Consider the following 27,482-nt stretch of genomic DNA (forward strand, 5'->3'; position numbering starts at 1 on the left):
ACCCCATCATGGGCACAGGTCTTGCACCGACCACCAACGGAACCACCAACGACCGTCTTATGAAAGCGACTCCGTCCTTTTGTCCGGACACAGTCAGGACGGTCCGATTTCCTCCATGCTGGTTTCAAATGGAGGGGTGCGAACATGCCCGTGAACAAATAGAGGAATCTGTTTTGGATGCCGTTGGGGATGCCCTCAGATAGCATGGAATTGTTTTTTTTCTCCCCTAAATTGTGATACCTTTTTTAGGATCCCTAAATTTTGATACATGGTTGCTTATAGGCCGGTACGGGTCTAATATCCCACGACAAAACACTCGAAAAGAAAGTTGGACTCTATCAGAGTAGGCATTCCCTGAATGGCGCCCATTACAAGCATCGGCACAAACAGGCGCACACCCCGCGGCCCATTTTAGATTTTTCTTCTTTTCTGCAATTCTCCAAAAATATGCGCATGATGAGTACCGAACAAGCAACCTCTTCGCTGATTAGAAACAAAGGTAACCAACTAGCCACATTACGTGTTGTGATAACTTCTTTTTCTTCTTCTTTAAATATAACGCTACAAAAAGCAGCGTTTTTCCCTTTATTTTTTTATTCTTTCTTTTTTCCTTTTTTTATTTTTTGGAAATGCGTGAAGTTTTTCATCAAATTCGATGAACTTTTCTTTCAAATTCAATGAACTTTTTTCAAATATGGCGAACTTCTTCAAATTCAATGAACTTTTTTCAATTTCATTGAACTTTTTTCAAATCCGATGAAAGTTTTTTCAAATCCAATGATTTTTTTTCATATTTGATGAACATTTTTCAAATATGATGAACTTTTTTCAAATCCAATGAACTTTTTTCAAATTCAATGAACTTTTTTTCAAATTGATGAAGTTTTCTGATTTTTTGAAGAAACAAATTATGAATTTTTGTAGACTTTTATGAAAAGTCAACAGTCAACAACGACCAACCACTTTTTCTTAGAAAACTCATCGAGTGATCCGAACTGAAAAAATTCCAGCGATGGATCGAGCGAAGGAGCACCTGCCTGCGATCGAGCCAATAGCTCGTGTATAATGGGCTGGCCCAAATTCAAGGAATATCCTAACGGACGCTCACTGCGGCAGAATGTCGAGCTAACGCACAGAGGCGAGCGACCTAGCGATCATGATGGGCCGGCCCAACTACGAGATATTACACGCGCTACAGTATCCGGTTTTGGGTACTTTCTGGAAGGTTCCTGACCGGTTTTGGGAACCTTCCGGAAGGTTCTTGAACCGGTTCTTTCTTTTTCTGTTTATTTTTTTATTTCTCTTTTTTCTTCTTTATTTGTTTTTCTGTTTCTTTATTTCATTTTTCAATTCCTTTTTCTTCTCTTTCTATTTCCTTTTTGTTCTTCAGATTTGCAAATTCCTTTCTGTTTCTTTTTTCTTTTCTTCTTTTTCCTTTTTTCTGTTTGTTTTCTTTCTTTGGTTTCTTATTTCATTTGCTTTTTCTTTTCTCTTTTTTTCAAAATATTCAAATTTTGTTTGCATTTCCATAAAATGTTCAATTTTTTAAAAAAATGTTCTCAATATTCGAAAAAAATTCTCATTACACAAAAAAGTTCAAAACTTTTGAAATTAATATAATGTACCAGACTTCAATTATTTTGTTCACATTTTTAAAAAATGTTCGCGCTTCCAAATTTGTTCGGGATTTTTCAAATTTGTTCTCCGTTTCAAAATTTGTTCTCAATATTAAAAAAATGTGCATGCTTTAAGAAATTGTTCGCGCTTCCAAATTTGTTCTAAGTTTCAAAATTTGTTCTCAAGATTCAAAAAAAATGTTCATGCTTTAAAAAAATCTGCGCTTCCAAATTTGTTCTCAAGATTAAAAAAATCCGTGCTTTAAAAAATGTTCATGTTCAAATTTTGTTCTTGATTTCAAAATTTTGTTTTCTAAATTCAAAAAATATTTGGGATTTTAAAATATGTTCATTTTATCAAAACTTTGTTCAAGCTTTTTAGTTTTTCTACTAAAATTTGGAAAGTGTTTGCTTTTTAAAAAACACTTTTTCAAAATAGTTTTTGCGTTAGGAATTTGAGAAAATGTTCGGATCTACATTATATTTAGTTTCGCGCGCCATGGCAAACCAAGAATGCTTGTCTATCGCGTTGGCTAGGGTAGTGCATACAAAGATGGAGGTCCCTGGTTCGATCCCTCCTCGAGCCGAGTTCTTTGGGGATATTTCACTGCATTGCGCTAATGGGCCGGCCCAGCTAGAGACGCGCCTGTGCGTCCGCTCGACAATTCGCCGCAACGAGCGGCGCATAGGAGCTCTCCAAATTCAATCTCGCGTGGTCGCCAGTCCCTGTTCGGGCGCTTACCCTATATAGGAGCTGGGCCAGTGGGTTAAGTGGGATCCTGATGGGCTGATAGAGCTAACCCACTTAATAACTTTGGTGTTCAATGGGAGCCCACTAAAGCAATTTAAGTGGGATGGGCTTGGTAGTCCTGCAACGTGAAGGCTCGGGCTCTTCTAAAAAAAGGTTTAGGCTCAGGCGAACGGTAATAGTAAATTGTATTTCTCTCAAAAAAAAGAGTAATAGTAAATTTTATGGAAAACGAACAAAAACATATGGAGAACTAAGAAATTCTCCTCCTTTCAATATTAGGGATAATGAAATACCTTTCTATTGATAACTTGGTGAGCAAATTTGGAAAGGAATTTTTAAAATTCTCAATTTTTCTAAAAACGGAAATTAAACTGAAAATACGAAAATAAAGATGGAAAAACAGAAAAAAAAAAGAACCCGGCAAAACTAGAAAAGAAATCAATAGAAAAACTAAAGAACCAGATCGGGAACCTTCTAAGAAGTTTCTCGAAACTGAAAAGAAAAACGGACAGGAATTTCTAGCAGGTTCCTAAAACTGGGAGCACAAAACAGCTCAAATGGGCCGGGTCCTCTGTATTGTTTCGCTTAAATGAAAATAAAATATGAAGCGTGAGATGCACGTAGAATGTATAGTTTGATCAAAGGTGCCAAAGTTTATGTAGAGCAGGTTTGAAGGGGAATACACAGGTACAATACTTTGGTGATTATTAAAGATTGTGAAATTAGTAATGATCAAACCAAACACACTTCCTATAGTCTATAGCGCGCATGGTGTCTGATCAACCACCGTGCATGCATGAATGCACACCGTATATACTGTATGTAGTATCTGAACAGAACAGTTCATTCCCGATCACTCATGGGTGTCGCCTGGTTGAGTGGTTGATGCAGAGTAGTAGCTCCCTCCTTGTCATGGCGCACTACCTCATCTCTTCAGCAGCGGTGGCGCTCATGTTCTCCGCGTCATGGCAGTCGCTCCCGGGAGGCTCGAGCCGGGGCACGTGCTGTGGAGGACGGTGAGCTGGGAGATGCACAAGAAGGCCGTCATCGAGTTTGACGTGTTTGTCTACCTCCACGCGAACTCCCATGCATGAGCGCCGTCCGACCACCGTTGAGAATACGCTAGCTACCGTTGTCGTGCATGGAATGAATACACCCCTCCAGTGGCAGTCCTCCACTACCACCTCATGGTCATGGGATATCAATGTGCATGTATTTTCCAATTCTCCTCAATTCATTTTTTCTAATTATGAACACATGTTCGGAAATAATCATGCATGGCCGTTGTCTTAGTTGTCGTGTATGGAGCATTGTGCAGTATGAGTAAATATTTTCTTTTTTATATTCATCGAGGTTGACACGCAGGTCAACAAATAAAATAAAAGATAACCACATGCCTTCAGCCATCATGCCGTCTAATGGCTCGCGGGCCAAGATAAAATTACAACAACATAACGCATCTCATTCAAAAATATTGAATAAATGAAGACTCACATGCAAACCTCCTGCAAAAACTAGTTAGACGTCTCTAATCACTTTGCTAATTACCATGGCTTCTATGGTTAAGTTCACAAAAATTTCCATTTCTTACGAACCATAAGCATGACACTTCACGTTGTTGGTTTAACTTGCGAGGTGGATGAAACACGAAATTTAAATTAAAATCTCAAGCCCCATACTAAACTTCGTCATTAGGCGTGACCCTTGTGTGTAGATCATTATATACATTGCCTTTCCACCTTTTCACAAAGTTTATCTTTCTTGACTACGAACACTGATTTGCTTCTTGCGGAAGCAAATCTGTGCCTCCACAAAATGGAAATTTGTGTTTCTCTTGGAAACATAATTTTTTTTTGCGCAAAAATAGTAATTTGCGGTTTTATTTCCAAAACCTAAGAAAACCAGGAGAAGACAGAAAAGAAGAAAAAAAACAAAAATATCTAAAACCCGAAAACGCGTCCTTATAATCTGGGCTTTTCCTCACATTCGTGGGTCGACCCAGTAGTTATGTGTTAGTTTCTTTCGCTCATTAGTTTTTTCTTTTACTTTTATTTATATTTCTGAAATGTAAAATATATTTACTTAAATTTTAAAAACGTCCATCACGCAATTTAAAAAGTTCATGCAATGTAAAAAATTATCTGCACAATTTTTTAAAAACGTTCATACAAATAAAGGTCCTTGACATTTAAAAACTGGTCCTGCATTTTTTTAAATGTTTTTGGCATATAAAAATGTTTATAGAATGTAAACAAATGTTCACGTAACTTGAGAAAAATGTTTCATACCATCTGCAGGATGTTAGTGAAATTTTTAGAAAATCTTGACGTGCTTCAATATGTTCTTAACAATTCAAAAAAATATACAATGTCAAATAATGTTCATGTAATTTAAAAAATATTCATACATTTCAAAAAAATGTGACATTTTAAAAATCTTCTAACACTTAACAAATGTTGCATGTTTAAAAAATGGCCATGGTATTTATAAAAAATGTTCAAAGTATGTTGAAACAATGTTCGTCGTGTAGTAAAAAAATATTCAATGTGCGTTTGATTAATGTTCAATGTGTACCAAAAAATGTTCAACTTGTATATGAAATATGTTCAACGTGCATTTGAAAAAAGTTTGCATGTATTTGAAAAATGAAGAAACAAAAAATGAAAATAAAAAAAGATAGAAATAAAATAAAAACTGAAATAAAATAAAAAACCCAATAAATGCACATAGAAACAAACGAACAAAAAAAATCACAGAAAGGCTTCTAAAACAGATCTGAATTAATCCATAAAAATTCCTAAAACCGCTTCATAAAGTTACAATATTGAGCCGTGGTTAGTGGAGCGCACCGGAGGCGAGACAAGGGTAGGTCTCTCAGTAAGCAACACATAGCCTCACGATCCCCGACCACCCTGGAGAGAATCACATGTGCTCCTTTTTGATTGATCGTCTATGTGTTGTGTATTCACCACTTCTCCATGATGCACATAGGGAGAGACACCTCCTCATCCACTATGGATTCCTCCCAGTGGACCCAACACCATAACATTCTCCGTTGGCGCTGTATAATTGAAAACTTCGTCCTGGCAGCTGAGCTAGTGCAACAGGCCAGGAAGAGGAAAGCACCGATGATAGTGCTCAAGCTTGATTTCCAAAAAGCTTTTGACAACGTAAGCTGGGATGCTCTGAAGCACATCCTTGCAGCAAGAGGCTTTGGGGACAGATGGGTCAGATGGATGGATGATGTTCTGTCGTCCAGCTCCCCCAGGATCATAGTTAATGGGACTCTGGGGGAGAAGATTGTGCAAAGTGTGGACTGAGGCAAGGAGATGCACTTTTGCCCTATCTTTTCATACTGACCGCATATGTTTTGCAACAGCTATGCAGAAAGGAACACCAGGCGGGGAACCTCAAACATCCACTTGGGGCTGACGGCCCTTTCCCTGTTTTACAGTATGCAGATGACACACTGATTTTGTTGCAAGGGGACGTCTAGCAAGCGTTTTTTATCAGGCGGATACTAAAAGCTTTCAGTGACTTCACAGGGCTACAGATCAATTATCATAAGAGCACTTTTGTTCCAATTGGCCTAGACCAACAAACCTGCCAGGATATCGCCGAAGTGTTGCAATGTCAGATCGCAGCCTTCCCTTGCACTTACCTCGGTTTGCCCCTATCCCTCAACAAGATAACACATGGTATGCTTATGCCGGTGATACACAAAGTTGACAAGCGTCTGTCCGGCTAGCTGGCGACCTTCCTGTCCTGGGGGGAGGGGGGACGCCTCACCTTGATCAATGCAGTCCTGGCAGCGATACCAAACTACTTCATGGGTTGCTTCCGATGGCCCAAACAGTCGCTGGAAAAGGTTGAGCAAATTTTGAGGGGCTTCCTTTGGCAAGGGAAGAACCAGGCCGCAGAAGGTCATTGCCTAGTCGCATGGGATGTGGTCGTGCTACCAAAAGAAAATGGAGGACTGGCAGTGAGAGACCTAGCAGCACACAACAAGGCCCTGGTTTGCAAATTCATGGCAAAGGTGCTACAACAGGAAGCAGCACCATGTTATGATTGGTTTGCACGGAAATACTGCCATAAGGAAATCTCTTGGTCTCCTCACAGTCAGGACACTGCCATTTGGAGGGGTTTCCGAACCATGATACAGCTGGTTGTGGAGGCTTCCAAATGCAAGCTGGGGAATGGCCGAGGAATTGCGTTCTGGCACGACCTCTGGCTCGACTGCGGTAGGCTTGCCTCCTCCTTTCCGACGCTCTTCACTTTCTCTATATCCCCGTTCTGCACAGCTGCTTCACAATTCCGAGACGGGGAGTGGAACCTCCAGGTTCACCCAAACCTCTCCTCCATGGCCACACAAGAGCTGGAAATACTATCTAAGATCCTGAGCAATGTGCAACCTCAACATGATACACCAGACACCAGAAGGACGATACTGGATGACAAGAGTCTTAGCACTGCCTACTTTTACAAGCTGCTCACCTTCAGAGGATCAAACCACACGATAGCCCACTACATCTAGGACAGGGTAATCCCACACAAACACCGTATCTTTCTATGGATTGCACTCAGGGACAGACATAACACTAGGGATAATATGCTGAGGAAGCATTGGGACAAAGTAGTATCTCATAATGGATGTGACCTATGCCCAGCTGCGGAGACGATGAATCACATTCTACTCAGATGCAAGCTAGCACACGCCCTTTGGTGCAAGTTGGGCCTGCAGGAATTAGCCACATCATGTGCTGAAGCTAAATTCTTTCTATGCTCAGAACAACCAAGGACCCTGCACGGCAAGCTATGGCACATTCTCTTCGCGGCATGCGCGGTTACCCTCTGGAACGCAAGGAATGCCCGAGTTTTCCATGCATCTCTTTGGCAAGAGAGATACGTCAACGAGATCACTGGCCTGCTCAGGTTATGGAGCCTATGGGCTTCTGAAACTGATCGGCAGCGGCTCCTAGCTTGGGCAACGGCTTTAGCTACTACCTAGCAACTTGTACCCTCTTTCTCCTACCTCTTGTCTATTACCAAAGGTTTGGTGATGGCCTGCTGCACCAGTTGTGCGGCGTTAACATCACCTTCATGTAAATGACTTTGGTCATCTGGGTTTTCGCCCGTTTTGAATGCATAAGGTAGAAACTACTCTACCTTTTAATTCAAAAAAAATAAAAAAAACTTTTTGATTTGTTATAGGTGTCGTCGTTTTGCTGTCCATTTTTTATGTTGTTCATTGATTGTGCATGTTTCTGCTACAAAGTAATTATGAAAATATCATAAATAATATACTCCCTCTGTTCTATAATGTAGTGCGTATATTTTTTTAAAGTCAAAGTGCACAAAATTTGACCAAGTTTGTGGAGAACAACATTCATATCTAGAATGCGAAACATATATCATTAGATTCATCATAACATGTAGTTTCATATTTTATATATTTGATATTGTAGATATAAATAGTTTTCTTTATATACTTAACCAAAATTTGTAAAGTTTGACTTCCCAGAAAATCTATATACACTACATTATGGAACGGAGGGAGTATTAGCCAAATGGTACAATGGGGACAAAATATGGTAAGGCGCGCAAACATGGTTATCGTAACCCAGCCAATGCCAACCACAACCTAAGAAAACTTTAATGTTGAGAAAATCGCCAAAGACAATGAATAGAGTACCTCAGGTTGGGAACCACGAGAGTGAATATTTATTAAATTAGCCGCGAGCAATGGCTTCAGAAAGAGAATAAAACAAATAATAACAAATTGAGCGAATGCCATTTTCCCTGCATGCACAAGCGATTTACAGTTTTGACAAGAACTGCAAAAAAATAGGCTTAGCTAGTTTAAAATGAAGAGATGAATTGCCATTTTATTCGGTGTTATCCAAATGCCACTAATCTAGCTAAAGAAAAAGAGATTGGCGCACGCATGCTCTCTTATGTTTGTGTTTGTTCTAACGGATGACTATTTAATAATAGTGCATTATAATACCCAAAACTTTATAGAATCCAAGCAAATTTCGAGAATGTTGACCAGTTGACCCTGAGACAAAATTACCATATCTTGGCAGCAAGATTCCCCCCAAAAGTTCTGCATGCTTTCCGGCTTTGCTAGAAAATTAAATGTCATGATTAATTTGTGAGCACACACTCACATAATATGCATATGCATGCACGCACTGACGCACACACATTGTTAACTGTGAGTGAACCACACATCATTCGTCAGGCCAATACTTGCTTAGTTGCTGCTACTTCATCCTCAATTTGTGTGGGTGAGATAGACATAGAGATTGTTTATAAGACGTAAAGGGCATTCTTTACATTTGTCAGCTCTTTCTCCTCCCAAGGTGTTGGCAGTGACTGGGATGGTCACCAAGCAATTCGGATGGTTATGTCTCCCCTGGAGATTGCAGCAAGTGCAAGTAGGGCTGTGAAGCCTATGGAGCATTAGCAGTACAGTCGTCTCCATTATTTTGGACCCAAAATGGTAGCTGCATTATATGTTCTTCTGGGTTATCATCATTAGTTAACCACTGCTAACACGAAAATGTGAAACACGACGGGCTCAATTGGGCCCGGGCTCACCTCACGATGGGGCTCGCTGGGCTACGCCGTCTTGTTTTCTTGGGCTCTTTACCGTTGAGATTTGCCGAGCTCCTAGGCAGTCACTCAAGCTGGACTGTATTGGAGCCAGGGGTCAACTCTCAAGTCAGGTCAGGGAAATACATGCACAAGGATGAGAGCTTGAGAATAATATTAAGCTCTTGTTAAACTAACAACGTCCTTAACTACTTTGCCAATAGATTAGATAGATAGACACATCTGCCACTATATACCTAGATTAATTAGAGAAGAATTAGATGCTCAATCCAGCTGCGGCTAGGCAAGGTAGGCACTGCCTACTCATTGTACAGCTCCATATATTTCATTGTTCCAAAAAGGAGAAGTGCTTCATTCTCCATCCACTATAAGCTAATGTGCTATATGACGGTGTTTTTCACCTGACCTGTTAATGGCCGCGTAATCATCCCTCTCTTTTCTCACCACCCATGAATTTGTGGGAGCGTTTCTTACATTCTAATAATTTGTGTGTAAAAGCTTTACCATATACCTAACTCTTCCATTAATTTATCCGCATTATGCTATTTCCTTTTCACAGTAGGATTGATTGCTGTGTTGTAGCAGTGTCCAGCACCAGAAATTACTGCTCAAGAAAAACTGCAGAAAAACACTTCTCAAGTTACCAATCAAACAGCTCGGCCGCTCGGGCAATTAGCCCCGCGACACGTGCATAATCATTTCTTAATCCGATCCCCAGGTGAGCCAATTATCAATTAGCTAGTAGTTTGAGAAAAGAATGGGCCCTTCCCTCTTCTTCCATATGTGGCGATTCGTCCTGAAACTTTTCCAAATCAGATGATCATCATCAGCTGATGTGTGCTGCTGGACCTAATGCCTTTCACCAATCAAAAAACACATGGATGTACCATGTTCGTGCAGTGTGTGCTAACCAAGGATTTATTTTTATGTTTTGGCATGTCAAGGTCTTCCCTTTTGCACTTTCCCGGCCACCATGCTGAGTTTTAACTAATCACTAGTGCTCCCTTTTGAGTGAGCATCTTTGTGTTGGGTATGTATTCACCACCTTGCTAGGGAGAGGACACCTCCTTATCCACTATGGATTCCTCTCGGTGGACCCACCACCACAAAAAGATTTGTTCTTATTCGCCTTTAGCAAATAGCAGAAAATTTTGTTTGGCTTATACACGTGTCGCTATTTGCCCCTCATGTTTGTCTTATTATATTGTACTGAGGGGAAACGCGAAAATCCGCATCTGAGCCCAGGCTCAGATGCTCCCGCTTAGAAAAAATTTCAAAACAAATGCTAGAAAAATTCAAAAAAAATCAATTTTTTTTTGTGGTAGATAATTTGATGCGTGAGGTCCGCTCCAAATTTCAACTCATTTGGATGTCTGAGCAGCTCTCGGCAAAAAAGACAAATCGGGTCAAAACAGTTCGTGAACAATGAACTTTTTTACAGACCCCGATTTTGTCTTTTTTGTAGAGAGCTGCTCAAATGTCCAAACGAGTTGAAATTTGCAGCGAACCTCACGCATCAAATTATCTACCACACACAAAAAATTGGAATTTTTTGAATTTTTCTAGTATTTGTTTTGATTTTTTTCATCGGAGAGGGTGCAGCTGAGCCCGGGAGCCAAATTGGCCTTCTCGGGGAAACGTCTTTACTATGTAGAGAACATCTTTAGCAAGATTTATAGTACCATAAATTGCATTTAAGTACATGTAGTTGGGATTTCATAGTGACAAGATATATAGGACATATTGGATTATCAATTAGGCAAATGTACCACACACATGATCCATGATATGCTTTCATATATAGCACCATGTACATCACATCCGATTCATTGCATCTAGAAGTAGGTAGTATCGAGCCGATCCTTCCTTTGTTGTAGAAACATGCAGAAATAAAATTCAATTCGTGAGTGTGCTGATCATTTATAGATGATAAATATGAATTTTATACGTCATAGTAGATATAAGTACAAAGGGTGACATTCCAACCAACCAGTGGTTTTAAGTTCTGGTATATAAATTCTTATATTTTATTGGTCAATACGTGCAATTATAGTTTGTCCGCGAGCCACTACATTATTTTTACTTGATATTATATTGAATTAACATCGAAAGCGAATAAGGAAATAAAGTTTGGAACAAAAACTAAATGTTTGGTAAGTTCCCTGAATTACTTTCTCGTAAGGAAAGGGGATGAGCATGACTTGTAGTTCTCAGCTCGTGGTTCTCAGCGCCTCCGCTTCGTCCTAACCTAGCGACCTAACCTAGCGCCGCCGCCCGCTGCTTCCTCCTTTCCTCTCCCCTTCGTCGCCCCTCGCGCGGGCGGATGAGGGGCCCCAATCTTAGCCGCCTGTCACTCCCGCTCCCATCCCTTCCCTCCGCCGCCACTGGAGGAAGCCGTCAGGCTAAGCCCGGGCGGCTGACGGCGGTGGCGGAGGTGCCTCTCCTTCTCGCGCATGAGGGTGGCGTGGGCCGTGGGGCACCTCGGCGAGCGGAAGTACGCCCGGGATCCGAGCCTCCGCGACGGTGGCTCGCTCCCGGCGGCGCGAGCGGCGGCAGATGACTAGTGCTGGAACTGCGGCACCTGGCCGCAGCGCAGCGGCACCTCGGATCGGCGGCGGTGTGGAGGGCTTTGGCGGTCTGGTCGGCAGCGGGCGTGGTTGGCCCTTCGGTCAGACCTGGTCTGGCCAGAGTGGATTGCTCGCCCCACGGCAGCGAAGAGCAATGGTAGTCCGTGCGCACGATGCGAGTTGGAGGTTCGTCGAGTGGATTCGGGTGAAAACCTCGTTCTCGGCTTGTTGCCGAGACCGGCGATGGCGGCGCTCTTTTGTGTCATTACCTTCTTGAAGGCATCACCGTGGAAAAGCTCCAGACCTCTACCCGCTAGCTCCGGGGAAAACCCTAGATTATTAGATCGGATGACAACGGCACTCTGGTGTCATTTCCCCCTTGAAGGCGTCATTCTTGGAGGTGTACACAGGCTCGAGGGACCAGTGGACGGCTTCTTTGGTGGAGCAGTGCTTCATCTTACTCATTGATGGTGAAGGATCTTGGTGGCATGGCATAGTGGAGACTCGGCGTCCGATCCGTGGAGATGGACTCGCGTAGGAGGAGGACGTTGTCTGGTGTAATGGTGGTGTCGATGGCAGAGAGGCCTGGCAAGGTCGGTGCATTAGTTTCTGCTCTGAAGATGGATTGGTGGAAGACGGCAGCGGTGACACATGAGAGTGCGTCGGACCGGTTTGTACCCCAAACCCAGTATATGGCTCGGTTGGGACCTCCAGCTTTACATGTTAGGTTTTAGTGCGATGTCTATTTGGTATTAGGCTCGGACTATCGGCACCCCTTCATCAAGTGGATAGGAGTAGCGCCAGTTGTTGCTAAGATGGTGGCTTCAGACTACCTGATGTACTACTTTATAAGGTCTTTGTGAATAACTAATAAAATGGTTGCATGCATCATTCAAATGCAGAGGCCGGGGATAATCCTCCTTTTCAAAAAAAAGAGCATGACTTGTATTTGTATGCCTACCTTGGCAAAGTGGTATTTTGGATAAGGTAGTACTTCCACTATTTTCACAAGAAACTGTCATGCACGTGGCCCTTAGAATTTTCACAAGAGTTCATAAGAAAACATGTGTAGTTAGAAATGAGCGGATGGGCTGAAAATGAGGGTTGTCATTTTTATTCGGTGTTATGCGAATGCCAATATCCCTACCACGTAAGAACATATTGTAGCACACATGTTAACTCTTTATGTCTACATTTGTTCTAGTGACATTTTAATACCAGTACAGAATATGTGCCAACGTCCTGAAATGCTCTATCACTAATGGCGAAGCGCCGAAATCAACTTTCACAAAACCCAAACAAATGCAGAGAATGTTGACTAATTATCTGACTGCAGGGGGGAATTCCCATATCTTCCAGCAGCAAGATTTCCCCCAAAAGTTGTGCATGCTTTTAGGCTTTACCTCTCCATTTGCATTTGATGAATAAAATATGGCAAATTAAAGTGGACGATTAATTTATTTAAATGATTTTTAGCAAGTACATATACATGCACTCACTCAACAGGGAAAAGGTGCAGATTGGCATATGCATGCACACATTGTTAATAATTAAAAGTTAGTGAACCACACGTACGTCACTTCTTCCAATACTGCTTGCATAGTTGCTACTGCTTTCTGATCAATATATTTGTCAGCTCCTTCTCCTCCTAAAGTGTTGGCAGTGACTGGGATGGGCACCAAACAAATGGGATGCTTTTGTTCCCCATGGAGATTGCAGCCAGTGCAGTAGAGCCGTGGAGCCTATAGTCTATACTCTATAGAGCATTAGCAGATCAACAGTCGCCTCCATCAGTTTGGACAAAAATGATATTCGAATTGTATGTCATCATTATTAACCACAGCTACTTTGTCTGACTATTTTTTTTGGGGGGGGGGGGGGGGGGGGGGTGTCTAGAGAAGATCTGATTTATTTTTATCATGAATAAGCCTTGTGTATCATTGCATTGATAGGAGAAGAAAGGTTGCAGCAGTTACAGACAGATTCTCCCAAGCATGAACGAGGGAGTGGACGTGAGTGAGAATAGGAAAAACGCATGGAAAGGGGATGCACATCTTCATCTAGCTAACACTAGGTCGTGTTGATTAGGGTTCCTAGCCCCTCAGCTCCGGCGTGAGAACAAGCTCGAGCTTCTTCCTTGATGTTGTCAGTAAGAAGCGAGACCGAAGGCCTGTCACCGTTGAATATGCAGCCATTGCGGTGATTCCAAATTCGCCGGGCAGTCAGGATGATGATGGTGGCCAGGCCTCTATGAAGAGCAGTTGCCGCGTCACGGACGGATGAGGAGAACTAGTCATGGAACTTGCACCCTTGGTTCGGCAGGCTAGTGGTGGCGCGACACCAAGCGAGGACTTTATGCCATACCTGACAAGAGAAGGAGCAGCCGGCTAGAAGGTGTTGCATAGTTTCAGGCTCTTGGTTGCACAGTAAGCAAAGCGAGGCGCGGAAGCCAACCGATTGGTAGTCTAGCAGCGGCCCTGGTATGCAAGCCAAAAGAAGATCTTGACTCGAAGCGACGACCAAATTTTTCTAAGTCAACCTCGCGGTCCCATGTTTTGCGACGTCGTTGGGGAATCATAGTGTGGATGAGGAGGGCTAGCTCGGCAATGGTGGAGCCATTGAGCTAGTGATCTTCCCAAAATCGATAGGAATTGTCATCATCAATCGTCTAGTTGGTACACAGGCTGAAGATGGAGTGTACCTCGGCGTTGCAGGGGATGTGCAGGTGTTGCCATGGTTGCTAGGGATTTGTCTTGCATAGCCAAAGACATCTGGCCTGCAGAGCGCGCCCAAAATGCTACAGGTCGGGATCACTGAGGTCGCCAAAGGCCAGCGGTCAGCAGACCTTGCCCCAACTGACTAAGCAGTGTCCACCGTTGGCCGTCTGTCAGCATATATACCTGACACGGCGACCCCACAGCGCGGCGACTCCAACAGCTCGCCCCCGCCACCCAGACTGCCGCGGGCTCGCAGGAGCAACCCTCGAGTGAGCGGGCCAGAGTGGGTGTAAGTGTGGCCCGGCCCAGAGGCTGCCACTACTTAACCGAGTCCCTTCCACAGAATCGTCATCCAGCGGATCAACGAACCGGCGGCAGCACGAACCCTATTCCCTTTCTCGTTCCTCCATTCATGTACCCAAATTGTAATCGAGATTGAGTAATTCCCGAGACAATAGATCAATCCCCCTTCGTTGCTTCTAACATCTGGTATCAGAGACAACCACCACCTCTTCCCTACCCCGATCTGGCTCTGTTCGTGGAAACCAGGCGTCTGCGTCAAGCCCGTGTTCAGATCGAAGCCATGGATCCCACCATGAAGGAGTACATGGACAAGATCACCAAGTCCATGGACGAGTTCCGCCTCGAGCTCCGGGGCAACACGGCTGTGATCCACGCGCACACGGCCAAGCTGGACGATCTGGTCGCGTGGCGGCCCGATCTCGAGCGTCGTGTCGACAAGCTCACCGACGCGGTGGCGGAGCTGCAACAAGGGCAGCTGCCTGCTGATACGTCTCCAACGTATTTATAATTTTTCATTGTTCCATGCTATATTATATTCTGTTTTGGATGTTTAATGGGCTTTATTATACACTTTTATATTATTTTGGACTAATCTATTAACCGGAGGCCCAGCCCAGAATTGCTGTTTTTTGCCTATTTCAGAGTTTCGCAGAAAAAGAATATCAAACGGAGTCCAAACGGAATGAAACCTTCGGGAACGTGATTTTTCGAACGAACGTGATCCAGAGGACTTGGACCTTACGTCAAGAAAGCTACCAGGAAGGCACGAGGTAGGGGACGCGCCTATCCCCCTGGGCGCGCCCTCCACCCTCGTGGGGCCCACGTTGCTCCACCGACGTACTTCTTCCTCCTATATATACCTACGTACCCCCAAACTACCAGACACAGAGCCAAAAACCTAATTCCACCACCGCAACCTTCTGTACTCGTGAGATCCCATCTTGGGGCCTTTTCCGGAGCTCCGCCGGAGGGGGCATTGATCACGGAGGGCTTCTACATCAACACCATAGCCTCTCCGATGATGTGTGAGTAGTTTACCTCAGACCTTCGGGTCCATAGTTATTAGCTAGATTGCTTCTTCTCTCTCTTTTGATCTCAATACAAAGTTCTCCACGATTCTCGTGGAGATCCATTCGATGTAATCTTCTTTTGCGATGTGTTTGTCGAGACCGATGAATTGTGGGTTTATGATCAAGTTTATCTATGAACAATATTTGAATCTTCTCTGAATTCTTTTATGTATGATTGGTTATCTTTGCAAGTCTCTTCGAATTATCAGTTTGGTTTGGCCTACTAGATTGATCTTTCTTACAGTGGGAGAAGTGCTTAGCTTTGGGTTCAATCTTGCGGTGTCCTTTCCCAGTGACAGCAGGGGCAGCAAGGCACGTATTGTATTTTTGCCATCGAGGATAACAAGATGGGGTTTATATCATATTGCATGAGTTTATCCCTCTACATCATGTCATCGTACTTAAAGCGTTACTCTGTTCTTTTGAACTTAATACTCTAGATGCATGCTGCATAGCGGTCGATGTGTGGAGTAATAGTAGTAGATGCAGGCAGGAGTCGGTCTACTTGTCGCGGACGTGATGCCTATATATATGATCATACCTAGATATTCTCATAACTATGCTCAATTCTGTCAATTGCTCAACAGTAATTTGTTCACCCATCGTAATACTTATGCTCTCGAGAGAAGCCACTAGTGAAACCTATGGCCCCCGGGTCTATTTTCCATCATATTAATCTTCCAACACTTAGCTATTTTTATTGCCTTTTATTTTACTTTGCATCTTTATCATAAAAATACCAAAAATATTATCTTATCATATCTGTCAGATCTCACTTTCGTAAGTGACCGTGAAGGGATTGACAACCCCTTTATTGCGTTGGTTGCGAGGATTTTATTTGTTTGTGTAGGTGCGAGGGACTCGTGCATGGCCTCCTACTGGATTGATACCTTGGTTCTCAAAAACTGAGGGAAATACTTACGCTGATTTACTGCATCACCCTTTCCTCTTCAAGGGAAAACCAACGCAGTGCTCAAGAGGTAGCACCTGCGGCGGCAGCGCTCGGTGTGGAGCCGCAAGGATCGTCAATGACCGATCCAGCCCTCGCTGCGGCCGGCGCTCCTCGTGGCGTCGAACCGCCCGCGCAGGTGCGGCCACACGGGTCAAATGACCACCGCGACGCCTTCCTCCACCAGGAGCAGGTGCTGGCCACGCCGCTAGCGCCCCTCCCGGGCACTGGTCAGTACCCCCTCCAGTCACCCGGCCCTGTAGCTTCTCCTTTCTCTCATGCAAGCCAATTGCTCACTGGACTGGGGCAAGCCCATCCTTCTGTGGTGTTTCCACAATTTGCCGGCGAGAACCCAGAGCTGTGGAAGACGTTATGTGAGCAGTATTTCAGGATGTTGGGAATTCAACCCACGTTTTGGGTACCCATGGCTGCACTCAATTTCTCTGGTACTGCGTCCATCTGGTTGCAATCGGTTCAGAACAAGTTGTCTGACTTCGATTGGGAATCATTTGCTACCTTGCTCTGTACGCGGTTTGGTCGAGACAGGCACCAGCATTTGATTAGGCGGTTCTATACAATTCGACAGACCACCTCTGTTGCAGATTACATTGAACGTTTTGAATCAGTTATGAATCATTTGGTTTCATATTTTGACAACACTCATCCATATTTTTACTTGACTCGTTTTGTCGAGGGACTGCGAGCGGACATCCGTGCGGTGGTTCTGGTGCAGCGACCACCTGATCTGGATACGGTGTGTTCTCTCGCCTTGCTCCAGGAGGAAGTCGCGGGGTGCGCCTACTCCGCGGCACCATCGCCGCCACCTCCGCGTGCGGGGGACACGGGGCCACGACCAGGGGGAGCGCTTCCTCTGCCGCCTCCTCCACCACGCCCGACGCCTTCACCAACAGCACCCGCAGCCACGGATCGCCGCGGGCTCGATAGTGCCCGCGCGGACAGCTCCAAGGTCAAGGCGCTCCGCGAGTATCGGCGTGCTCGTGGGCTCTGCTTCAAGTGCAGCGAGCAGTGGGGTCATGAACATACATGCCCCACCACTGTACAACTCCATGTGGTCGAGGAACTACTGGAACTCTTCGGCATCGATTTTGTCCTTGATCATGATCAGACACGGCCGGTGGAGATTGCTATGGCCATTTCCAAGCATGCTTTGACAGGCGACACCTCACCAAAAGCATTCCAAGTTCATGCATGGCTCCAGGGACACGAAGTGCTCATGCTGGTGGACTCCAGCAGCTCCACATCATTCGTCGATGCTCAGTTGGCTGCTAAATTGGAAGGAGTTGTTCCTTTAGCTCGTGCAAGGCGCGTCAAAGTGGCAGGCGGCGGGGAGCTCCAATGCCGAGCTTCCATTCCTCAGTGCAAGTGGTTTTCGCAGGGGCACGAGTTTGTGACTGACATGAAGGTCTTGGATCTGGGTACTTATGACGCCATACTTGGAATGGACTCGTTGGAGCAGAATAGCCCCATGACTGTCGACTGGAAGGGCAAGCACATTGCTATTCCATCACCTGACGGGGTAGTGCATATCCACGGTCACCCATCGACTTCCTCGTGTCCGGTTATCAACAGCATGCAGCTAGGCAGCTTGTGTCGTCAGGGGGCTGTCTCTCACATGGTCAGACTGTATGAAGTTACTTTGGGGGATGGTGAAGAATAGGATGCTACCCCCGAGTGTATTCAGGCTATCTTGGAGCAGTATACTGATGTCTTTCAAGAGCCGGAAGGGCTTCCTCCTCGGCGTAACTGTGACCACCACATACCACTGGTGCCGGGGCGCAACCGGTGAACATTCGCCCATACCGACACAAACCTGAGCATAAGACAGAAGTCGAAGAACAAGTGGCAAATCTGCTCAAACAAGGTGTCATCCGACGCAGCGCTAGCCCATTTGCATCCCAGTGATTCTGGTGAAACAGAAGGACGGCACGTGGCGCCTCTGTGTGGATTATCGCCATCTAAATGTGATGACCACATTGCCCAAGTTCCCAGTACCAGTGATTGAGGAATTACTTGATGAACTGCACGGCGCAGTCTGGTTCTCCAAGCTTGACCTTCGAGCGGGTTATCATCAGATCCGCATTGCCGACGGGGAAGAATACAAAACAGCCTTCTCCACTCACTCCAGACACTTTGAGTTCTTGGTGCTCTCATTTGGATTGGCAGGAGGACCGGTGACGTTCATCGGGGCTGTTACTGACACCTTGCACCCCCTCGTACGCAAGTGTGTACTATTGTTCTTTGACGACATACTCGTCTTCAGTCGTACTCTGGAAGACCATGCTGTCCATCTCGCGCAAGTTTTGCAGCTGCTGCGTCGCGACCAATGGAAGGTCAGGGCTTCGAAATGTTGTTTTGGCCAGCGCTAGTTATCTTATCCGGGCCACGTAATCAGCGACAAAGGCGTGGCCACGGAACCAAGCAAAGTGCAGGCGGTAGCTCCGTGGCCTACTCCAGTGGATGTCAAGGAGGTCAGGCGTTTCCTGGGCCTGGCAGGATACTACCGCCGCTTTGTACGACACTTTGGTATTGTGGCACGGCCAATGTTCAACCTACTCAAGAAAGGAACCCCGTTTGTCTGGACGCACGCAACCGAGGAATCATTTCAACTGCTGAAATAAGGCCTTGTTACTGCTCCCGTCCTTGCCTTGCCGGATTTCTCAAAACCCTTTGTCGTCGAAACAGATGCATGCGACGCTGGCATCGGAGCCATCCTGCAGCAACAGGGGCACCCAATTGCCTACATGAGCAAACCACTATCACCCAAGTGTCAGGGTTTGTCCACCTATGAGAAGGAGTACCTGGCCGTGGTAGTGGTTGTGGACCAATGGCGTCCATATCTCCAACACAACGAGTTCATCATACAAACTGATCAGAAGAGCCTAGTGCTCTTAGAGGAACAGAGGCTCACGACCCCTTGGTAGCAAAAAGCATTCACCAAACTCCTTGGCCTTCACTACAATATTAAGTACAGAAAAGGGACATAAAATGGGGGTGCGGATGCTCTTTCCCGTGCCACCCACATGGAGCAACTGCAAGCGGTATCATCTTGTCAGCCTAGCTGGATGGAGGACATCATTGCCAGCTATAACTCAAACCCGCAAGCCCAGAAACTGCTGGAACAATTGGCCATTAGAGCAGATCCAAAGAAGTGCTTCACCCTAGAACAAGGCATCTTACACTTCAGAGGACGCATTTGGTTGGGTGGCAGCACAGCAATGCAACAACAAGTGATCAAGGCATTTCATGATACACCTCTCGGAGGACACTCCGGCTTCCCAGTAACATGGCGCCGGGTACGCCGTCTTTTCGCTTGGGCCAAAATGAAAACACACATTCAGCATTATGTGCGTTGCTGCCCTACTTGCCAGCAAGCCAAGCCGGATCGAGCTGCTTACCCGGGGCTGCTTGAACCTTTACCCGGGCCCAAGGAATCCTGGGAGATGATCACAATGGATTTCATTGATGGGCTTCCAACTTCTGGAGGTGTGAACTGCATCTTGGTGATCGTTGATAAGCTGACAAAATTTGCTCACTTTCTGCCCCTGGCGCACCCCTATACAGCCTCCAAGGTAGCTCTACTCTATATGAACCAAGTCTACAGGCTGCATGGATTTCCGGGATCGATTGTGTCTGACCGTGATCCAGTGTTCATGAGCCACTTTTGGCAAGAGCTCTTCAAGTATGTGGGCACCGGTCTCAGAATGAGTTCAGCCAACCACCCACAGACGGATGGCCAGACGGAGAGAGTCAACCAGTGCCTCGAAACTTTCCTCCGATGCTTCACGCAAGCGTGTCCTCGTCGATGGAGCTACTGGATTCCACTTGCACAATTCGGGTACAACTCGTCGCATCACTCTGCCATTGGGATGTCACCGTTTCGTGCGATGTATGGGCATGAGCCACGGCAATGGGGGATTACAACAACGACGGCTTGTTCAGTTCCGGCTCTTCGCTCCTGGCTGGATGAACGTGCCGTTGTGCAAGACCTGCTCCAACAGCATCTGCACCGAGCAAGGCAGTGCATGAAGCAGCAAGCTGACAAGAAACGATCCTTCCGAGCCTTCGAGGTGGGCGACTCAGTTTATCTCAAGCTGCAACCTTATATCCAAACTTCAGTTGCCCCCCGCGCATGCCACAAGCTGGCCTTCCGTTTCTTTGGCCCCTTCAAGATTATTGGTCGGGTCAACGAAGTGGCCTACAGATTCCAGCTACCACCTCACGCACAAGTACACCCTGTCTTCCATGTATCTCAGCTCAGGCGGGCGCTTGGCCCAGGTATGACAGCTGCTGCTGATCTTCCCACTTATTCTGACATACCTTCAGTGCCAGTGGCAGTCCTTAGACGCTGCTGGCGCAAACAGCGTGGCGCTATGGTGGAACAGGTGCTTATCCGGTGGTCCAACCCAGCAGCTATGCCTGATTCATGGGAGGACAAAGTGGCTCTCCAGGCGCAATTCCCAGCCGCTGAAGCTTGGGGACAAGCTTCTGCTCAAGAAGGGGGGATGTCAGCATACCTGAGATGGCGACCCCACAGCGCAGCGACTCCAACGGCTCGCCCCCGCCACCCAGACTGTCGCGGGCTCACGGGAGCAACCCTCGAGTGAGCGGGCCGGAGTGGGTGTAAGTGTGGCCCAGCCCAGAGGCTGCCACTACTTAACCGAGTCCCTTCCACAGAATCGTCATCCAGCGGATCAACAAACTGGCGGCGGCACGAACCCTATTCCCCTTTCTCGTTCCTCCATTCATGTACCCAAATTGTAATCGAGATTGAGTAATTCCCGAGACAATAGATCGATCCCCCTTCGTTGCTCCTAACACCGTCTTCCGTCCATGCCAGAGAAAACCACGGACAAGCCGGTTGATCTGCATTAAGATGGTGGCGTTGATCAACATCACCAATAGGATGTGGACCAAGGCGAGAGCTTCCTCTCCAGTTTGTCGACGAAGGTGAGAGGATAATTGGTCTATTGAACGTACCTAGGGTTGAGGATAATTGGTATATTGAACTGTTTGCGCAACAACCACTGCATTCTCATCGTTGTATCCTCGAAGTATAGCTTGACTTATTTCTTGGATTCGACGAGGAGGGAGAAGAAAAACTACACTGCCATCAAGAATGTTCAAGATGAATATGGGATCAACTACGTGTAAGTCGCTTTAATTTGATTCCATGTAAGTCAATTGTGTGACAAACAAACATGCGGCAGAACCAAATGGACTGGCACCAAATTTTGTCTAGGTGGATTTTTTATAGGAGCAATTGACCTTTTTTAACCATAAAACAGGTTTGGAACATAATAAAAACTTGCCCCATACGTGGTAAGACACACGAAAAATTAAAATAAATGAGAATTTTAAATAAAGAAAAACAAAAAATGTTTTCTAAGTAAAAAAATTGAATTAATGGCATTGGTATTACCTTTTAAGAAGATAGAACCGAAGAAAAAACTAAACCAAAATAATGAAAAAAAATTGCACACAAGTACATAGAGATTGTGTTTTTTATAATATGCAAGAACAAGCATAAGATAGTGATTTTTTTGCAACAAAATGTTTTCTAAGAATGAATGAAATAGTGGCATTGGTATTAACTGTAAATAAGAAAGAAAATAAAAACTAAACAATATAGAAAATGGGTTTTTCTGAGTAAGAATGAATTCCCTGCATTGGTATCACTCTTTAAGAAAAAGAAATAAAAAATGCAGACAACTTTGCACCGAAATTGCATTTTTTTGTAATATAATATAATTTACACACGTATGTTATAGTATTTGGGTGTATACAATTACCGCACCCAACATCCCAAAAATACCAAAAAAACAACTACATGGAAAAAGAAAAAACAATAGCAAAAACGCATAAGAATAGAAAGAGAAAAATATAGGCAATCGGTAACAGGCTTCAAGCCCAATAAAAAAGGGCCCTCCTAACCGGTGGCACATGCGAACGATTCGATGGCATTTTTAGTTGTGATGAAGTGGGGAGAGGTGTTATTTTCTTCAGACGACATGATAGTTTCTCCCCGAGAAGGCAATTCTCGTTTAAAAACCGTTGTAGTTTGATCTCGTTTTACAACTAAAACTATCGACAAAGATGCTTCGCTTGCCACCTCTTACAGCGAACGTTCGCCATGCACAACTGCCGATAAAAAAAAGTCGATTGCGCCAAAAAAAAGGGGCAAATCAAAACTCAGCCCAAGAAGCCATGAAACACAAGGTGAAAAAGAAAGGTGAATGTTGACAAAAGAATCAACGGTCAGAAAAATCAACTCATCCAAATTAAAAAGAGATAATTTACATATAGCTAAAGTGGAAGAATACATGGCAATTTGGGGGAAAGTATTAGGTGCTACCAGCCCTTACATGCTACCATGATACCAACTTCAAAAATTGAAATTTAAACTTGTAAAAAAATCTGAAAAAAATTCATGAATGTTGACGACTTATATGACGACAGCCCCTAAAAAATTCAGATGAAAATTTGACATACACATAGAGGAACAAAAGAGACAAATCCATGATGAATAGTGTCGAAAGAAGACAAAAGCAAAAATTCACATCTGAATTTGTCTTTTTTGTTTCTCCATGTATATTTCGAATTTTGATATGAATTTTTGAGGAGTTGTCGACATATATGTCGTGAACATCCATGGTTTTTTCAGAATATTTTGACAAGTTTAAATTTGAATTTTTTTAAATTGGTATCATGATAGCATATAAGACTATTTTCCCGCAATTTGGAGCACATCAAAGTAGGGGGACAAGTTGAATGGGCCAAAGTGGACTTCTCCCTTGCACCACTTGATGAACACATTTCACAGTCCAGGTCCTCTTCTGTTTGACTGACACAGCTGCACTGCACCGAGAAAAGAAGAAGCTGGAGAGGAGATGAAGCCTGGGCATCTCCCCTCTGTTCCCTTTATATCATCATCACAATCCACATCGCCGTCACCAATTTCTTTGGCAGATTCTCGCTCCACTTATATACACGCTCTCCCTCCATTTCTCAATTCTCACCACCACACACATTTCCCAACCAATTTTTTGCTCGGACAGCAACAAGAAACACCAGCACTGGGTAGTGGTAGTAGTGGCTGGCTAGCTAGCTAGGTGCGTACGTGCTGGATACAGCAGCCATGGTGGCCACGCTGTGCTCGACGGCCTTGCTGCTCGTCGTCGTCGCTCTCCTGTCGGCGGCCGGCGATGGCGCGGCGGCATTGGACGCGCAGGCTGCGTACCTGTCCCGGCTCAAGCAGGAGCTCGCCGGCCCGGCCATGGCGCGCTGGGACTTCTCGTCTGCGCCGGTCGACTACTGCCGGTTCCAGGGCGTGGTGTGCGACGGGGGAGATGGCAACGTGACGGGCATCGACCTCACCTCGTGGCGGCTGACAGGCAGGCTCCCGCCCGGCATCTGCGCGGCGCTGCCGGCGCTCCGGGACCTCCTGCTCGCCTACAACGAAATCCGCGGCGGCTTCCCGCCGGGCCTCCTCAACTGCTCGTCCCTCGAGACGCTCAACCTCAGCTTCGCCAGCGTGTCGGGCGCGCTGCCGGACCTGTCCCCGATGCGGGCGCTGCGGGTGCTCGACCTCTCCGACAACCTCTTCTCCGGCGCGTTCCCGGCGGCGTCCCTCGCCGGCATGACCTCGCTGGAGGTGATCAACTTCAACGAGAACCCCGGGTTCGACGTGTGGCGCCCGCCGGAGGCGCTCACGCGGCTGCGGCGCCTCCGCGTGCTCATCCTGTCCACCACGTCCATGCGCGGCGGCGTGCCGGCGTGGCTCGGCAACATGACGTCCCTCACCTTCCTGGAGCTCAGCGGCAACTCCCTCACCGGCCGCATCCCGGCGTCGCTCGGCCGCCTCGCCAACCTCGAGTTCCTCGAGCTCTACTACAACGACCTGGAGGGCGCCATCCCCGACGAGCTCGGCAACCTCACGCGCCTCGCCGACGTCGACTTCTCCGAGAACCGCCTCGAGGGCGCCATCCCGGACTCGCTCTGCGCGCTGCCGCGCCTCCGCGTGCTGCAGCTCTACACCAACTTCCTCACCGGGCCCATCCCGGCCGTGCTGGGCAACTCCACGCAGCTCGAGATCCTCTCCGTGTACAAGAACCAGCTCACCGGCGAGCTCCCCACCGACCTCGGCCGCTACTCCGACTTCAACGTGCTCGAGGTCTCCGAGAACCAGCTCACGGGCCCGCTGCCGCTGCACGCCTGCGCCAACGGTAAGCTCCAGTACATCCTTGTCCTCAGCAACCTGCTCACCGGCACCATCCCGGCGGCCTACGCCGACTGCCTGCCGCTCCTCCGGTTCCGCGTGAGCAGCAACCACCTGGAGGGCGACGTGCCGCCGGGCATCTTCGCGCTGCCGCATGCCTCCATCGTGGACCTCTCCTACAACCATTTCACCGGGTCGGTGCCCCCGTCCATCGCCGGCGCCAAGAACCTCACCTCGCTGTTCGCGTCCGCCAACCGGCTGTCCGGCATGCTCCCGCCGGAGATCGCCGACGTTTGGGGCCTCGTGAAGATCGACCTGAGCAACAACCTCATCGCCGGCCCGATCCCGGCGGCGATGGGGAGGCTGGTCCGGCTTAACCAGCTGTCCCTGCAGGGGAACCGCCTGAACGGCCCCATCCCGGAGACGCTCGCCGACCTGAGGAGCCTCAACGTGCTGAACCTGTCGGAGAACGCGCTGTCGGGGCAGATACCGGAGGCGCTGTGCGCGCTGCTGCCCAACTCGCTGGACTTCGCCGGCAACAACCTGTCGGGGCCGGTGCCGCCGGCGATGATCAAGGAAGGGCTGCTGGAGAGCGTGGCCGGCAACCCGGGGCTGTGCGTGGCGTTCCGGCTCAACCTGAGCGACACGGCGCTGCCGCTGTGCCAGAAGGGCGGAGAGAAGCGGGGGTTCGCCGGGAGCGCGTGGATCGTCGGGGTGTGCTGCGTGGTGTGCGTGGTGGCAATGCTGGCGCTGGCGCGGCGGTGGTTGACGCGGCGGCGGGAGTTGAAGGACGGCGAGCAGGACGGGACGTCGTCGCCGGGGTCGAGGGGCGGCGGGTTGTCGTCGTACGACGTGACGAGCTTCCATAAGCTAAACTTCGACCAGCACGAGATCGTGGAGGCGCTGATCGACAAGAACATCGTCGGGCACGGCGGCTCCGGCACGGTGTACAAGATCGAGCTGAGCAGCGGCGAGCTGGTGGCGGTGAAGAAGCTGTGGGTGTCCTCCTCCAAGTCCAAGCAGCAGCGGCAGAAGCAGCATCAGCATCGCGGCCACGGGCATGGCCGTGGCTACGGCGGCGTCGAGGAGGACGACAGCCGCGAGCTGCGGACGGAGGTGGAGACGCTGGGCAGCATCCGGCACAAGAACATCGTGAAGCTCTACTGCTGCTACTCGGGCGCCGACTGCAACCTGCTGGTGTACGAGTACATGCCCAACGGCAACCTGTGGGACGCGCTGCACGGCGGCGCCGGCGGCGGGTGGGGCGGCTTCGGGTTCCTGGACTGGCCGACGCGCCGCCGCGTGGCCATCGGCGTGGCCCAGGGCCTGGCGTACCTCCACCACGACCTCCTGTTCGCCATCGTCCACCGCGACGTCAAGTCGTCCAACATCCTGCTCGACGCCGACTTCGAGCCCAAGGTGGCCGACTTCGGCATCGCCAAGGTGCTCCAGGCCACCCGCGGCGGCGGCGGCGGCGGCGGCGACACCTCGTCCACCACCACAATCGCCGGCACGTACGGGTACCTGGCCCCGGAGTACGCCTACTCGTCCAAGGCCACGACCAAGTGCGACGTGTACAGCTTCGGGGTGGTGCTCATGGAGCTGGCCACGGGGAAGAAGCCGATCGAGCCGGAGTTCGGGGAGACGAGGGACATCGTGCAGTGGGTGACCGGCAAGGTGGCGGCCGCGGCGGAGGCGGAGGCGCTGGACAAGCGCCTCGCGTGGAGCCCCTTCAAGGACGAGATGGTGCAGGCGCTGCGCGTGGCCGTCCGGTGCACCTGCAGCATCCCCGGCCTCCGCCCCACCATGGCCGACGTCGTCCAGATGCTCGCCGAGTCCGGCCCGCCCCCCGGCAGCCGCTCCGCCAAAGACTACTCCGGCCAGAAACCCAAACCAGCTGAGGCCAAGTGAGGTGCAAGTGCAACTCAAGTGATGAATTAACCATCGAGTAATTAGTAGTATAACTAAGAGTGAATCAAGCGATCATCACTGATCCAATTAAGTTGTTAGGCAAAAATAGTAGTAACTACAATTATAATAGCACTACTAGTGTACTAATTAAGAAGATGATTAGAACTAGTGGTGCAACTAAGTTGTTATAGAGAGATCGGAGAGGTAATTTTGAGGATGGATTGATGCAATTTTAAGTTGCAAAGATTGTTGGATCTTGCACTAGATTGAGTGATATGTACATAGATAAATGGAGCAGCTGCATTGCAATATTGCATAGCTAGCCTTTTATTTTTGGGGTCGTTTTCCTCATGGATCACTGAGATATACTCTACTGTACTGGGCTGCTTGGTGTTTAAGCAGAATCTGATGCCCAAGTGAGTGGATGGATGGACCTGTATAAATCTATCAACAACAGCCATGCATATGCATATGCTATATGTAACTATACATAAAAATGGATGGATGCAACAAAAAGAGCTAGTGCATTCAGGCTTTGAATTGTTCCTTTTCTTTCTTTCTGGATGCATGGACACCTTTTGTTCTCCCTTTTAGTGTGCCCTTTTGTTTTGGTGAGAGTGATGGTACGAGGGAATAGCTTAGCTAGGGAGTGAATTGAGAAGGAGATAGCTTTTATTTCACTCAAATAATCATTTAGCCCTGCACGCAGAATCAGAAACATGTTATTTGTTATGACATGTGCGC

General features: G+C 47.3%; 1 protein-coding gene across 1 annotated transcript; it reads left to right on the top strand.

Moving 5' to 3' along the window:
• Window positions 1-23,604: 23,604 nt before the first annotated feature.
• On the top strand, window positions 23,605-27,072 carry LOC109755887 (receptor protein-tyrosine kinase CEPR1). Its single transcript, XM_020314764.4, has one exon. The coding sequence runs from the start codon at window positions 23,748-23,750 to the stop codon at window positions 26,736-26,738; it is 2,991 nt and encodes a 996-aa protein (XP_020170353.1). The 5' UTR covers window positions 23,605-23,747; the 3' UTR covers window positions 26,739-27,072.
• The last annotated feature ends 410 nt before the right edge of the window (window positions 27,073-27,482 follow it).

This window comes from Aegilops tauschii, chromosome 5 (assembly GCF_002575655.3).
Source record: "Aegilops tauschii subsp. strangulata cultivar AL8/78 chromosome 5, Aet v6.0, whole genome shotgun sequence".
NCBI lineage: Eukaryota > Viridiplantae > Streptophyta > Magnoliopsida > Poales > Poaceae > Aegilops > Aegilops tauschii.

Bases quoted from the DNA above. Each gene is read 5' to 3' on its own strand.
- LOC109755887 (XM_020314764.4), top strand. From the start codon at position 23,748: ATGGTGGCCACGCTGTGCTCGACGGCCTTGCTGCTCGTCGTCGTCGCT.